Below are 16667 nucleotides of genomic sequence, written 5' to 3'. Positions count from 1 at the left end.
TGCATCCTTCACCATGCACAAGGAAACTCTTTGGACCACAGCTCAATGAGAACAAGTCTGTGGTACTTCAGTACTTCAGCTACCCTATAAATATCCACTACACTTGAACCATGAGGATATAAAAGCTTAGCTCCCCCCTTTCCTTCTTTTAAGCATTTCTATGAGGTATTCTTTGTATTTAGGGCCTGAGGGCTTGCAACAACAAAAGTGACTTGTATGTCCTTGTATGTGGTGTGCCAAACATGCCTTGATTGTAAAAGGGACAATCAAAAACTATCAGCATCCCACACAGATTCACTGCAGCAAGATCTGTACCCTCAGCCACTGGTAAAACATCCATTGACTTACACCTCCATTGACATTTACTTATTTTAAAGAGATGCAAAAAAAAGCTAAATTCCAAAAACAGGATATCTATATACAGTGAAATTCAGAGAAAATTACCACTCTGCAAATCTACACCTTGGGCCTGACATCAAGGCCAAAAAACACACTTTCACTTTAAACTATCAAATCTATCAAAGAACAGTTATATTCTGAGGCTGTAACTGGTACCATCATCCAACAAAACATTTTAAAGGAGTTAAAACACATGGAAAGTTTAAAAGTTGTGCATTTTCTCCACCTTGAAAAACACAGCTTTCTACATTTTATGCTGATTGTACTTGCCCTTCTCTTCAAAATATCATACAGAGGGAGACAGATGTGGTTTATAATCAGCTGCTATTAATCCAAACAATACTCCAGCTATCAAAATGCTGCCCATTCACCCCCCTAAGCTGCTGCATTCAGGAACAGCTCTTCTTAGCTGCTGTTGTACTTCACAGATCCCCTTTCACAGGCTCTTCTCCACCCTCCCCAAGCAGCCAGACATCCTCAGCCAGTGGCCAGGCTGCATCCTGTATTCTGTAATCACTGGGCATGTGATGCCAGCAGCACCTGGGCACTGGGCAGTGATGGGGAGCCACATCAGCACTGCTGGGGTACACCCTGGATTTGCCTACATGATGCTTCTGAGAGGGCTTAATCAAGGCTGTGGGATCAATTACAGAAAAACAAGATGTTTCACCAAGTGGCCTGGCCAGTCTGTTAAAAGAGAAGCACAGCCACCTCCTTCCTTACATCCACCACCACCAGCCCATCAAGTGATGTTCCTGCACCTCTGGCCTGAGGCTCCCCAGCTGCCCCAGCAGCCCAAAGGATGTCTCACTCTCCATCAGCCATCAGCAAATCTGCAGTGTAATAACTCACCACAAACCCTCAGTGAAACAGCAGTACTGCTATTTATTCCATGCAGTATGCTATTCTCATTTAATTCAGTACTTCTCAAAAAAAAATGCTCATTAAAGTAAACCAGGCTTAAAAATACATATTCACAGAAACAGCCATGCTGAAGAAAATTTTGTGTTTGAATGAGTTTTGATTTCTAGACCTGTCAAAGGAATGAATGCAGCTCTGAAGAATCTTCAGAAAAGATGGCAGTGAGATCAAACCTACCAGGGTTCTGGACACTGCTTGAGACACAAAACAGCTGAATAACCACAATAAGGTCTGCAAAAACACTGAGTAGAAGTGTGACACCTACCTCAGACTGAGAGACAGGAAAATATTCTGACTCATGTAAAATCTCATTTGGGGTCATACCCACACAGAGAAGCAAAGGCTGTATTGCATTTCAATCCATACCACCAGAATGAAGGCCAACAAGGAATTACATGCTAGTGATTTCAAAAAGGAGCTAATTATAAGTCTGCTTTAAAACTCACAATTCATCCAACCTGAAAAACACGTTACAAGAATTGTACAAGAGCGGCCACAAGAAATTTAAGGGCAAATGAAACAACTACAGTTACCCTGAATATTCAGCTAATGAGACACATTGCACTGAAGAACCACATTAGGAAAAGGATGCATAATTCCATGTTTATGTGCTTACAGTGAATGCTGTTCCAATTTAAAAACTTTAAAACAGCCTACACCTAAGAACACAAAAAAAAAATTCAACACAATTAACTGCATGGGTGTGTAAATTTAAGATTCAAGAACACAAACAATTAAACATTGTAAGTAAGGGTGAATAAAACAAGTGGCTGCAGGATTTTGCTTTAACATCAAGATGATGCAAGCCATAATGCAGACTTGAGAGCACAAGAGCAGATACAGACATAACTTCCAGATCCTGATACACATTCAGTCCAGAGCCTTGTGTTTCTTCTGTATTTTTTATGCTGATGTCACACAATGAAATGCTGATTTCACTTTGTCAAGTTCTCAGATCTTACACAAGCTTTTTACAATTATTCCCCCCAAAGTTTCTAGAAAGCTGGTGGACAGGAGGCAGAATCCCTGAATGACTCCTCAGAAGCCACAGCCAGCCCCAGCTGTGCCCTGGGTGGGAAGGGGCTGCCAGCTGTGCCTGCAGCTGGGTGTTCTGCTCCTCACACACAGCAGCAGCAGGAAGCCTTCACTCCCAGCACCTCTGCCCCAGCACAGAGCACTGCAGCACTGCCATGGCATTACTGGTGTATCCAGCACTTGCTTAGGCAGCATGGCAAAATAAAGGGCTGCACTGATCACAGATGCACTGCACACAGCACTGGAGTTTGGAACAAGAAGTTACTGAGAAAGAAGGAGTGGAGTCATAACTGCTCACCTAGCACAGAGCAGAAAATGTAGCCTTTTCACCTATCTGTAAAATACCTGGAGCATGCATAATTCCTGACTTAACTGTGAAAGTTTAATTTAAAGTTAAAAATTAAAGGAAATATATTTGAGAGTAGATAAGGCGGTACTTTTCTGAGTGTCCTTCTGTAAGGTTGACTTCAAGTCCAAAAGCACCATCTTGTTTTTACTTAATCCTAGCCTCATGAAAGGTACATTAAAAGTAAAACACCAAACTGAGGTTTTAAAAAGCAAAGATTAACTGAATACATTTTGTTAGGCCAACACAGAAGTCCCAGCTGAGATGCAGCTGCATCACTAAAACAGAGCTTTTACTGGCTTGGTTTGTGTTACTCAACTAGTTTTACTCAGTTAACCCGGAGTGTAGCTGTCACCATGGATCAGTGCATGCCAGACACCTTTCTGCTCTACTCCAACAGCAAACTGACACCAGTGAAGCACATCTGATAAGCCATATTCAGCTCCACCAGTTTTTCATGGGAAATTAAGTCATTTACAGCAAGTCCCCACACAAGGAAACCAGAGTGAGCTGATATGAAGACGTGGCAAGCTCAAACTCAAAACCAGTGAGCAGAGTTAAACCAAGAGCTGCCCCTCCTCCACAGGAGCTGTGAAAGCAGAAGTGGGGTCAGTGGCCACAGAGCTGCTCTCAGGAACTCCCCAGCAAGAGCAGCAGCCATCTGCTCCCCAGGAGTGTCACCCTGCCCTCGCCAGCCCCTCCTGAGATGGCACAAGGGGGTGCAGGGGCTGCACCCTGACCCATCCTGCCCCGGCACAGCAGGTGATGGGAACACCTCTGTGCTGAGAGAGAGGGGAAATCACACCCTGCCACACCAGCTGAAGCATACTTTCAAGCTTATCACATTTAGCCTTAGAGAAACTATTCCACTGCTTTTCTCTACAAGTGTTCTCTCTTTGATTGTTTGCAAAAAGTTTAAATCAGCTTTACATTTCTGATGAGACTGCCACAAGGAAGAAGTGTGCTCAGACATGAAATTCTAACAACTTCTGCAATTGCCTCTCCCCTTGCAAGACTTTTTCGAAGTGAGATAATCTCCTAAACAACAAATTTCATGTCTGGCATGTTTGAAATAGTCATGTATGTATCTCCAAGATCCTAATTAAGTAAGTCCAAACTCAATTCAAATCCTTATTAATAAACTCTTACACTGTAATACTATGACACAGAAGGCACTTACATGCTTAGCTGTACAGATCTATAAGCCTGTGTTAAAACCAAGAAAACAATTGAACATATTCTACTTACTTTAACATACATATAGTCTAAAACTTCTATTTCCATCCCATATCTCCAGCAACAGGAATTTTCAGCACTTTCACAGGCAGCTGGTGTTTCCTTTCCAGGCAAATAAGGCTCAATCTCCATGGAACATATTTCCATCTCTCTTGTGTTGGTGTATACTAACTCATAAGGCAACTTGGGAATCTCTCTCTCTCTGGTTTCCCCAGCAAAACAACTGAGGTCATCTGCTTTAAAGATACTTATGAATAACCCATGGAGTCTGCAGAGAGTAACGTGTGACAAGCCATGTTGGGGCAATGAATTCCCTCATTGTTACACTGCCTCATAGTATTTTTAGGTTATTTCTCCAGCTCTACAAAGCTCAAGAGTGTCTTCCTGTAAACCACAAAGCAGTTGCAAAATTCTCTTGTCTTGTGATAATCAAATGGAAGAACTCAAGGACACCACTGGTCATTTGGAGCAAGAGTTTATGATTTTTCATATCCATGGGCATGTACATCATTCAAATGGGGAAGTCCCTCCTTTTCCATATTTAGGAGTGTCAAACTAGAAACATGCAGTTTACATCTAGCCATACAGCAGCCTTGGAAAACAACATGACAAATCACATGCCATGCTTGGCCTGTGGTAGCTGCTATAAACACAGAATGAGAGCTCTTCAAAGCAATGCTGCTTCAGCCTTTACATTTGATCTTACAGCAAGGAACCCCATCAGACCACAGAGTAAGCAGGCTGAAGAGACTGCTCCCAACCTAAGAGCTAAATAAACTCAAGAAGCCACATCTGCTAATTGCCAGGGGCAATGTGCATTACCCTGACAGCCCTACCTACAGCCACACCTGAAGCAGGGTTAGAAGGCAGAAATGGAGACTTGATGAGCACTGAGGGAAATGCAACAGCTTTCAAGATGTTCAGAAAGTAGCCACAAACAGCACAGAGCTGACAGACACAAAAACACAGCTGCATTCTGCATTCCTGACTGTCCCTTCTTCAGTTCCATCTTTATACTGCTCCCTCAATCCATTCATGATCATGGTGACTTCTCATTCATACTTATTTTCGGTATTATGTTTGTGCTTTCTTTTCTCTCAACACTCTAAGTTTTATCCCAGCCTTGAGTACCACCATAGCATTATCATTCAGGGCAAGATCTTGCTATTGTTCCTGACTAACAGGCCAAAGAAACTAAATCCATGCCACTAAGGAGAACAGAAGGTATAAAACACAAGATCTCTGCTTCTGTAAATAATCCATTTGCACCTTCTTCAAAATTTACATTAAAATTGCAGATACTAAAAAAAAATCCCCTAAAATTTTAATATTAGATATTAGAAGTTGAGTCAGTATCTGCAATCCAGAGACACTCGGATGGAGTGAAATCTTTAAACTTCATTAGCAGTGCCTAATGTTTCCTGTGCTTACTTTCAATACCCACAATTCAGCAAGGAAGGCACTCTCTAATGTAACCACACTAACTACTTAGCCTCTTTAAAAGAAAACAAGAAACAAAACCAACCCCACACAGAACCCACATGAACTGTTTTAACAGCATTGATTTCTTCTTTATATTTTATTTGTATCTAAACAGACTGACACATAGAAACAAACTACTAAATACTGCAACTAGCAAGCAGCAAGCAAAGCAGCTGTACTGTGACAGAGGACCCAGATTATGACCTGGATGAGCAGGAAGATCCCAAAATCACCAAGATGAGCTCAATAACTCTGTGTTTTCATGTTTGAGCAGTGCTGGGCAGTCCAAAGTTAACCATCCCACATAGTGTTTCATGTTAGGCTGCTGCCTGGAGCAAACTGCAAACATGGGCTGTGCTAAAAGATCAGTGGCACCATGAGATGGCAGAGTCCTGAAAATGGAAGCTCCTGCTGAAAATACACTCTGGTTATTAAACATGAAAACTGGGCTTTAAGCAGACAGGTCCTAACTTATTGCAACACTGCATACACTGAGCTTTCCTCAGAGAACTTGACATAAGACATCCCTAGGATGTTTTAGTTTGTTTTCCTGCACAAATCATTCCTAGCAGCTGTAGGACAGCAAAGTTATTTCCCTGCCATAAGAAGAAATAGAGAATAAAGGGTTTGATCTTTCAGATTTATGAGCTCGATTTCAAAGCATGAAATTAAGCAATGTGTGATTGCTCACACAGGATAAAGAGAGATCTTTGCAGTACCAGGCTTAAGCAAACCCAGGGTTAAGCAAAGCCAAGGAACACTGGGAACAAGGAGGAAATGATGCAGTCTGAGGCAAAGGGTGGCACTGGCATGGGCATGTAGCATTGTTCTGCGCCAGGAGTCACCAAAAGCCTTGTCACCAGTGCTGGCAAACAAGGCCTTAGCAACCCAACCAAACAACTCTGCCTCGTGCATCCAGCTTCAAAGTAAAGCCAGCACAAGGGAGAGTTACTGCACACTCAGTGAATTCAAAACAGTCTGAATTTTCTCTGTCTCTCATGACTTTTAGATAACAGGTTTAATTTCATGCCTAATGCATTTCCACTTACTTAAAAGTTTTGATACCAATTTGAATCAGCCAGACTCCTAGAACTCTGTTCTAGCATATCTTGAGTGGGGTTATGGTCCATGGAAATAAGCAGAAAGACACAGTTTGATGAAACATCACAGACATGATGCAAATTTCCAAGAACCATGGATTTATTTCTGACCATAACACCATATCCTGCAACAACAACCACCTATTATTAAGGACAGATAGGCAGTTCTTCCTTGCTATTTCAGCAGCAGAGAAGACAAGCAGAAGGTGCTTTCTGCTGCTTCAACTCATTCAAGTAGCTTGCTAATGAAGCATCAGGAACAATAGCCCTGCCCAGCGCTGTTCCTTGGCCCTGGGCCCAACTGTTCAAATACTCACTATCAGAGTCAAGCACCATACACTCAGTAGTAAACACTGCTCCACTACAGTGAGCACAAAATTAGATCAGACATAACCTCTGCACCTTCCAGCATGCAAAGAAAACCCAGCCAAGCAAAGGAGTTCAGACTCTGCTCATCCCTGACTTCACACATGCAGCAAGGTAAGGTGACTTTAATCAAGAGGCATAAAACAAATCCCTGACTCACTTTTATCAGAGCTCTTGCTGCTTGACAGCACAGAGCAAAACTGTGTCCATCATCTCTCCTCTAGCCAGGATGCCTTTCAAACATTTGTGCTCACACATACATGTAGCTGTCAGAGACCCCACTGATACAAGTAAAACTTCAATAATTAAATTGGGTATGCTCTGTGCTGTCAAGGAATGAAATCCAAATTCAATGAATGTAAAAATTACTGTAGGAATACAGTAAATAATTACAGATTAACATGTATAAATATGTAAAGGAGGGGTGACAAGAGGATGGCCCAGAGCCAACAGGAATAAACTGATGCTCAGAAGTTCCACCCCAATATGAGAAAAAACTTTACTGGACAGTGACTGAGCACTGGAACAGGCTGCCCAGAGAGGGTGTGGAGTCCCCCTCACTTCAGATACTCAGACCCAGCTGGACACAGTCTGGAGCTCTGGGATGGCCCTGCTCAAGCAGGGAGCTTGGCCCAGGTGACCCCTCTGGTCCCCTCCAACCTGACCCATTCTGTCATCCTGGGAATCTCCCCACAGCCCACCCCAAGCTCCTTGAGGTCTGCACAGATCCCCTGCACACTGCCTTCCCTCCCAGCAGAAACCACCACTGGGTAACCTCACTGTGCTTGCTCTTCTAAAATCCTACTAAAATTAGACCTTCCAGAAACAGTGCAGCCATGTGATACTGGACATTGGTGTGACTTCCTCCAATTCAGCTGGCTCAATGAGCCCACTTCAATAACAAAAATGCTTTCTTTGGTTGGATACAGATTAGGCAATGAGTCTCACAAAGACAGAGACAAACTACTTTGTTATTAAAACACATGGAGAGAATTAAATTCCCAAAGGCCCCACAAGCAAACCCTAAGAGTTGGGTACATCTGTCTATCCCTTACAACTCAACCTGGAGCTCTCTGGCTCAACCAAAGATAACCACAGTGGTTGTTACACACATTTTCTGATATAGTAGGAGTTTGGCAGCACATTATCTGATCATTTATTTACCTAAAAAAAAAAGAGTAATCCATTACTTAACCCATCTGGCACATGCTACAAAATTCCTGCAGCAGAAATCAGCAAATAGCCAGTGGCAGCTCCATGGACAGACATTACCATTTTGCAAGAATTGTTGGTGAGGGATCCCACATAATCCACTAGTATTACCAAGTAAATGTTTTAACATGATACTCAAATTGAAGAAATAAGACCAATTATTATAAATGGGATCTTCACAGTTCTTTAAATATAACAAAGAAGTCACAGAACTTTCAAGATCAGGTCTAAAATTTATATTTTAAAATATAAAGTTATTATCACACCTGCCCAAAAGCAGCTTTGAACAATGCCCACTGATGTTCCCTCCCAGAAGCTCTTTGTGGGCTGTGAGAAGCTTTCACAAACAGCTTGCTTTGACCCCACCAGGGTGGCATCATTTCCTGGTGCTCAGCATCCAGGGGAGCAGTTCTGGTGCACAGTGGGCTCCAACTCAGGAGCTTCCCAAGGCTCACAGTTTATTTTACCCACAGATTCCTGACATGACACAAAACTGCTGTTGGAAAGCTGAGAGCTCTCTCAGTTTCTTCAGCTGCTGTGGCTGACATCTGACTACAGAGAACAGGTTTTTTACAAAACACCATAAACTTTCAAGGTTATGTTAAACCAAGTACTGTTGGACTGTTGGGTAGTTATACCCTCAGCACCTATAAAGGCAGTAGGGATAAAATGGGTGCACACCTGTATGATTTGTCACTGGCAGAGCTGCCATCATGCTTATCCCAGTGACACAGCAGGTCCCCCAAGCAGAGAAGCAATTGAAATATTCCCTGTTCCACTGCTGGTTAGGTTTTAAGAAGAGAACAGTTATAAAGAATCCTGTGAAGGCTCACTGCCATGCACAGGTGCAATTCCTTGGCAGTTCAGCTGGATTCTGCAAGAGCCCCTCTGCTCTGAACTGTGCAGCCAGAGCAGAGCAGGAGCCCAGGCTGTGTCTGAACACTCCCATCTCTGCACTGGTGGGCACCAGCCTCTGGAAGGACTCAGCAGTGACCTACTGAGACATGTGGTTACTCTTTAATGCTGACACAACACTTGGATCACAATCAGCAGTTTAGCTGCACATTGTGGAACATGTAAAAATCTTCCTAAGGATTTCTCTGATGTTTGGTCTTTGTATACCTTCAAGCCTAATCAACAGGAAAGGAAATTTAATCTGTGAAACAGATAGCAGCTAACAAGCTCTAAGTGATGTCCAGCTGTTTGAAAGACAAAGTATTTGTTGGTAGAATTGCCTTGTTCAGGTTTAGGGCTTGATATGCTTCAGTGATCCCAGGCCTGCTGGGAGGGTTACAAAGCTTGGGAAGAAGAATGTCCACTGACAGGGAACACAGAATGCAGAATTTAGGACATGTGGAAGAATCCCCAGACAAGGAAGAAACCAGTAAAGCCAGCTCAAGCAACTGTGCTGAATCAGTTCTGACTGAGTAAAAGGTAATTCCAGCAGGGGCAGACCCTGACCACTCACACACAGCCACCAACCCAAAAAATCACCAACCCAAAAGGAGAGGAAGACTGAGCATGCAAGACTTAGCACGAGAAGCAAGAGAATCATTAACCAGTAAAAGACAGAATACTAATTAATAAGGGCACTAGCTAACTTGTAGCCAATGGACATTAAAGCTTTGTTTGCTAAACTGCATAACTAGTGAGAAGTTTTAGCAGTTGTGGTGCTGGCTGTGTGGATTTGCCACCCAGCACCCCTTTCTGTGCAGAACTGTAATTGTACTTGACTCATTTAAAGTCAAATATCTCACCTCTGTGTGTGGATTGGCCTCTTGCACACTGGGTCAAAGAATCTACTATAAAACAACAGTTTGCACAGCAATATACAGGACTATATATACAGCTAATATACAGCTTTTTAAAGATCTCAAGAAAAGCCCACTAATGGGCACAGAAATTCTGAAACAGTGACATTTTCTCTCTTACACTCAAGTTTTTGCTGCATTTCCCTCCCCATACAGCACTAACATACCCAAGCAGAGCCATCACTTGGTCAGATCTGCCATTTGCCATTTTTGCTTGCAGAAGACCAAGCACTGTAACACTCTGGCCTCACCCCAGAGCAGCTGCTGCAGACAGCCACGGGAAACCAAGGAAGGGCCACTGGCAACGCTGGGGACAGTACAAGCAGCTTTTGTTCTGTGCAGCTTCCTCTGACACTTCCCTAACTCAATTTATTGCTCATAAACCCTCAAACTGAACCATTGCAAGGCCAGCTACTGAGATCAGCCTGCCCAGGCCATGCTCTCCAGTGAAAACTGTTTACTGGCTCCTCTGTGTTCAAAGGAACACTTCCACTCACTGGAACTTAAATTAGTTCCTGTGTTAGGACCAAGCTAGCTGGAGCTAGCTCCCCCTCATCCCAAAGATAATGGAAAGGGAGGAGCACACTGCTAGCAGCAAGAATGAAAACAAATGAATGTCTGACTGAATGGATAAATAAATAAATCAGTGCACTGTACACAGCCACACAAAAGGGAAACACAAATCCTGAGAGGGGAAAGCAGCATGCTCTAGGAAAGCACAGCACGAAAGAGAAACAACCCAAACCCAGAGAAACAAACCCAAACCCAGATGGAAATGGAGAACAAAAATGTCACCACTTCACTCTGATTTTAAAAGAGGCAGCATAAACACAGTGTCTGATCTGTTTTGTTGATTTTTGTGTACAGGCAAGAAGAGCACGTGTTGGGGCTTGGTTTCACACCCCTGAAACTCACGAAGGTGACTTGTAACACAAAACATGGCAGTTTCAGCAGAGTAGTCAAATGAGTTCCAGTTCTAGGCAGAGCTTTCTTACTTGTTCTTAATTTCCACAGAAATCAAATTACACTTAACAAAAGCCAGTAGGTGGCCTAGATTGTCCCTATCAATTTTTATGGGTCAGCAGAAGTAGGTATGTATCTGTTGTTGGTCAACAGCTACTGAAATGCTGACATGGATCAGCTCAGTGGGGCTACAGTGGTCCAGGAACCACACCAAGATTCTCCTAAGTTTGTCTGCAAAGTCAAAAAACCCAAACTTTTAGAAATGAACTTACAGCAAGACCACCAACCTGCTAATGATATGATTTCTTATATAATGATATGATTTCTTATATAATGATATATAAGGCTCAAAAGCAGAATGTTTTTAGTAAGAATGTCTGAGATATAGACATTGGAACAGATTTAAACTGCTTTTGCTGCCCCAAAATTAAAGCTAATGCCCTCAAGCAGAGTCTGAATTTGCAGTTATCACTGGGCACAGGAATACAAAGTCTCACATAGTTTGGGCCCACTGCTCACAACCAGTTTGTGAGTGCATTTGAGCCAGGCCTTTAACTTACATCCAAATTTCTAGAGTAACTACAACCATGTCCAACTCCAAGGCTGGCTATTTAGCCACCAAATTTGCAAACACACCTGGATGAACCAAAGCAATAAGGCTTTCATAGGAGTGGCATGATTTCTTAAAAGAATCTGTATCACTGGCTTCTAACAAAAAAAAAAAAAATTAGGTTGGAAAAATAAGAGTCCTTTCAGCTATTTCAATATGGGTGCTATTTTTATGTTGGTATGGAAAGAACTCAGATTTGAAGAGACAACATACAGCAAAGCTGGACACACTGGAGCATAAAGCAGAGAGCCCCACTTCCACCACCCCAGCTGGAAATAAGTCTGTTCTGCCATTCTCAAAAGCATCTGAAGAAATGCTGACAACTTCTTTGCAACACTGCTCATCCAGACATCAACATAACTTTACCAACCACTGCTGCAAGTCAATCCCACCAACACAGGCACCTGAACAGCACAGGCAAGGTGGGATGGGGGCATCCAGTGGGAGAGGGTAAGGGAGCTGCCTTTGCTCCAGGGCACACACAGCAATGGGCTGGAAATTCACCCCAATTCACCCCTGACCCTGCTGGCCAGCAAAATATCTATGCCAACACCATACAGTAAGAGCTGATACCACACTGGAAGCTGTGGCACTTTAAGCAGCTGCCCTGAATGACAATCTCTGCTTACCAGTTAAAAAAGATGTGAAACTCCCTCTTTCTGTGCCTACAGATGTCTCTAAAGAGGACAAGAACAGCCTGTGGTGTGAGAGGGAAGCACAGACACAATCTCACTGGCCTTCATCACCCAGCAAGCCCCTACAGCAGGATCATCCCTGCACTTGCCTGACTTTGTGTTTGCTCTTTTTACCTCAGCATGCTTTGACCTTAAATCCATTATTTATGTTACCTAATCAAGGATGAGATACTGAATGCCATTCAAGCAGCATGCTGCCATTACTGGAGGCAGAAGCTAGCAGAGAGTTCTCTTGAGCAGGTTTCCTACCCTGGCCTGCCCAATGCTGAGCCAGGCCCTCCTCAGGAATTATAAGGGGTCTTGAGTTTTCCACTGTAACACAGTTCCAAGAAAACAGCACACCCACATTTTTGGAGCAGCTTCTGACCAAAGGATTCAACCACTCAGTGAAGAGAATTCAAGGTCAGGCAAAGTTAAAAGTAAAAAAAAAAAAAAAAAAATAAAGTATTCTGATACACAATTTATGAGACATTTTAATTCCACAAGAAGAACATCAACAGAGAGAGAAATCAGAAACACATTTCTAAAATAACTCCTTGCACAGAGAAGGTCTGTTGGGTGCCTGGAAACAACTCTGCAGTACCACAGCTCTCTTGACCAGAATGGTGAATTTCATCCCTCTGGGATAGTTCAGAGAGATACTCTTTTATGAGATACAGAACACCAAGGTGTGCCATGTCACTAATGTATTTAGCATTCTTTGGGGTGCAGGCATGCTCCTCACTCTCACATTCAAGCTCTCCCACAAGAGGAGAGCTCCCTGCTCTCAGACCCAGGCAAGCAGTCCCTGCAGAAGGGACTGTCTGCTTTGATTTATCCTGATGCAGTCACTGTGCTGTCCCACCACCCATCAGTGGGAGCATTTTACAAATAAGGTGACCTATTCATGTCAAAACAAAAAGTCTGTTTCCTTTCCTTCCATGCAGAGTGCTAGACTCAGGATAATTCTGGAGTATTTCACTAAGTGGCTCAAGGATCTAGATGGCGTGGCTTCCACACCAACACTCTCTGACTGTGCAAGCCTTTTGAAAGTAGTATCTGGAGTTAGCCATGTTGTACTGCCCTGCTCGATTCCAGTGACCTCTGCCATCCCTCCTGCCCTTAAAGACCTGTTGGCTGTCATTTCTGTTCAGATTTATGCACTAGCTCAAGGCAGAGCAATGAAAACAATGCATTGCTAGGGGTGGAAACAACCATTCCCACATCTCAATTCGCAGGCTCTGCCATCAAGATGCGCGGGACAGCAACTGTTTCCAGGCAGAACTGATGAGATACTAACACACAAGAAGACTAAAAAGATTAGAAAAATGTCTGATTAAAGAGCATATGAGAGTCATGCTGCGCATCACTGCTGACTGCAGAGCTTCTGAACGACTGCCAGAAGAATATAATCCAAAGGTGCAGTGTCACCAAAAAGGGTAGCTGAATATCAAAGCGCTTCTGCCGTGGAAGCCGATTCTCCTCAAGGAGCGGGACGCGGTTCCCGAGGGCGATAACCGAGCTGCCCCAGCGCGCTGCTCCCGGCCCGGGGCGCATCCCCACGGCACGGCCAGAACACGGCTAGGGCACGGCTAGAACACGGCTAGGGCACGGCTAGAACACGGCTAGAACACGGCTAGGGCACGGCTAGAACACGGCTAGGGCACGGCTAGGGCACGGCTAGAACACGGCACGGCGGCTCCCGGGGCCCGGCCGCGCCCCCGCCCTGCCCCGGCACCGAGCTGCTCCGGCACGGCGGGACCGGCCCTCAGCGGCGGCGGGGAGCGGCTCCCCGGGATGCGGGCCCGGCTCCACGGCCGCGGGCCCGGCCCCCGCCCCGCCGCCCCGCGCAGCCCCGGCCCCGCCGCCCTACCTTGGTGTAGAGCTCGGACGCTGCCATGGCGCAGGGCGGGCGGCCCCTCTGCGGCAGCCCGGCGGCGGGAGGCGGAGGCGGGCGGAGGAGGAGGAGGAGGAGGAGGAGGATGCTCAGGCGGCCCGCGCCATGTTGCTGCTACCTGCGGGCTCTGAGCATTGTGGGAGCGGCGCGGGCCGGCGGGCGGTGCGAGCCTCCCACCGGCGGGCGGGCCGGCCCCGGGCCCGGGCCCGCCGCGCTGGCAGTGGCTGCGAGCCCCGCTTTGTGCCGGCGCCGCTATGCCTCCTCTCCCCTACCAACCTTTTTTTTTAAAATTTATTTTATTTTTTCTCTCCTACACTGAACATATTACTCGTTATGCCGTCCGGGGTGTTTGTAATTTTGGTCACCAGGCGCCGGGCACGGTCCGGTCCCTTCCCTCGCGGCGCCGCTCCTCTCTCAAGGCGGGCGGGAGATGAGCCTGGTCTGGCCGGATCTGCAGCCGTGTCACAGCCTGCCTGCCACCCTGCCTCCATCCACTTATTCCCACTGTGCATTTGGCATGTATTTCTCGGGTGCCAAGTTCTCCATTTTGGTTGTTTTTTTTTCTCTCAGATTCTAATCCCATCCTTCAAATTGTTTGCAGCCTCCTTCAGCTTGCTTGTATCTGTCATTCAAACTCTTAGTGAAAGCACTGAAGGGAAATGGGCCCAAACCAGTTCCTTCAATAATTCAGTCCATTCTCACCAAGACATGGAGGTACACATCTTTGAAAAGTTTAACATCAATGTCAAATGGGAATGAAAAGCATAGTCGACGTTCCAGCAAGGTCTCAAGATGACACCCAACTCCAGTATGATTTGTTAATGACTGTTTTATACAGCTCAGGTTATGGCAAGAGTTCTTTTGACAGCAGAACTGAAGGTCTCTTTCTCTGTTTTCCTTTTCCACCTTGGAAATGCATCCTACTAGTCCAAGTGTCCAAAATAAAAAACAAGTTTGAAATAATTGAGTTTGCCACATTCTCCACCGAAGTGCTTTTGACTATTTATCCTCTCTCAGAACTGAACTGTCTAGCTAATAGCTGTGTATTCAGTGGGAAGTGTTTGCACTGCCCCTGAAACTCACGACTACCAAAGAAACAAAGAAACCTTTTTACAGAGAAAGTGAACCATGAAAGCAATGGCTCAGAAATCATTCATCAATTTAGTAACAGAGAGAAAACACTATCCTGATTCCCAAAACAAATACAGAGGTTAAAAAACCACTTGATTCTGCTGGGAGAATTCAAAATAATGTGAATAGAATTTAAAAATACATTCCTTCCCATGTTCTGCCAGTATGTCCAGGCTTATCAACTGCTGCTGCTATCAGGAGGCTGACTCCCAGCAGAACTGGACATTCACTCTCAGTGCTATAAAAAGCCCAGGATGGGTTCCTGGGAACTGCTGTCCAGGTCAGGGGTGAGGTTTTGGCTAAGCAGTTTGCATAGCTGCTCTTCATTTGCCTGCCAAGGCAAACCAGAGACCTGTGCTAAAGCTACCAGCCATCTTTCACGTGCAACACTGCAATTGTAAACAACTGAAATTTCAGCTTTGCTTTCAGAAAGGACCTGGACCTTCCCTCTGTGTGATGCTTCATATTTGATATTTTGAACCCTTTCCTCAGGATATCTATGCTAAATTCAAAGACACTCATTTCAGGAGTTTGCCTGGAATGTGGATTACTGATCTCAGCCATTCACAGCTAGAGCTCAGGAGCCAAATGTAATTATAAGCCACAGCAAAAAATAGATATCCGAGTCCAAAATATGCTATGATTTGACACAAATTGGATAAACCAGGATTTCAAATCTGCCATTAAGGACAGAAATTGGGGGCACTGAAAGTTGCCAAGAAACAACCTGTCTGTACTATATCCAGACTGACTACTTTAAGATCAAATACTTGCTGGCAGGATTTTGGAAGACCTCATCTCTTACCTTGTGCAACATCTTTTTGACAATATGGCATTTTTTTTCAGAGCATAGATCCCAGGGTGTTCCAGATAACAATGCAGAGGTGATGTAACTGACACAGTCCACATGTAGAATTTCATACTGAATTTTCATGCAATTTTTTTCAGCAGTTACGAAGCATGTCCTATCTTTTTTCTTACATCTGTGTTCTGTTCATATCTATGATCTGTGGCAGAGAAACTCCCTTCTCACATAGCACTTCCTATTCTGTTGTCACACTGTACAAGGAGAGAGCAGTGAGTTCTCTGCCAAGCCCATATTCTCACACTACAAGGACCAGACCTGGAGATTTTAGCTGTAGAAAACAAACAGGGCTGGTTTCAGCCAGTACTGATGGAACAGTTAAGTACTCTGAAAAGTAATGCAAGAGATGTGTAGGAAGAGAGACAAACATGTACCATGCAGGTGTGCAGAGCACAGAGGGACTGAGCTGTGTAACACCCCTTGGTTCTGGAAGCTGTGCAAAGATCAGCACCTGAGCCTCAGGCTGACTGGGAAATTAATGGGACTTTTTTCCAACACTGTGGTTTCTGGAAATGTTGCCACATTTAGGCAACAGTCTAAAGCAATGCAAACTTCTTTGCACCAAGCTGTTTCCCAGACATCCCCTTCATTCAGTGCAAGGGACCCAAACAATCATCTC

General features: G+C 44.5%; 1 protein-coding gene across 8 annotated transcripts in view; it reads right to left on the bottom strand.

Annotated features, from left to right (window-relative positions):
• MYO5A (myosin VA) overlaps positions 1–14201 on the bottom strand; it is a 96707-nt gene extending 82506 nt beyond the window's left edge. For all 8 annotated transcript variants that reach the window (XM_056499856.1, XM_056499858.1, XM_056499860.1 and 5 more), the window contains exon 1: positions 14029–14201. In XM_056499856.1, coding sequence (XP_056355831.1) covers positions 14029–14055 — 27 coding nt within the window. In that variant the 5' untranslated portion in view covers positions 14056–14201. The remainder of the gene's footprint in view (positions 1–14028) is intronic.
• Between the last annotated feature and the right edge of the window lie 2466 nt (positions 14202–16667).

Source organism: Oenanthe melanoleuca, chromosome 10 (genome assembly GCF_029582105.1).
Source record: "Oenanthe melanoleuca isolate GR-GAL-2019-014 chromosome 10, OMel1.0, whole genome shotgun sequence".
Lineage (NCBI taxonomy): Eukaryota > Metazoa > Chordata > Aves > Passeriformes > Muscicapidae > Oenanthe > Oenanthe melanoleuca.
Note: the sequence above shows the minus strand (reverse complement) of the source record. Positions and strands in the feature narration are given on the sequence as shown.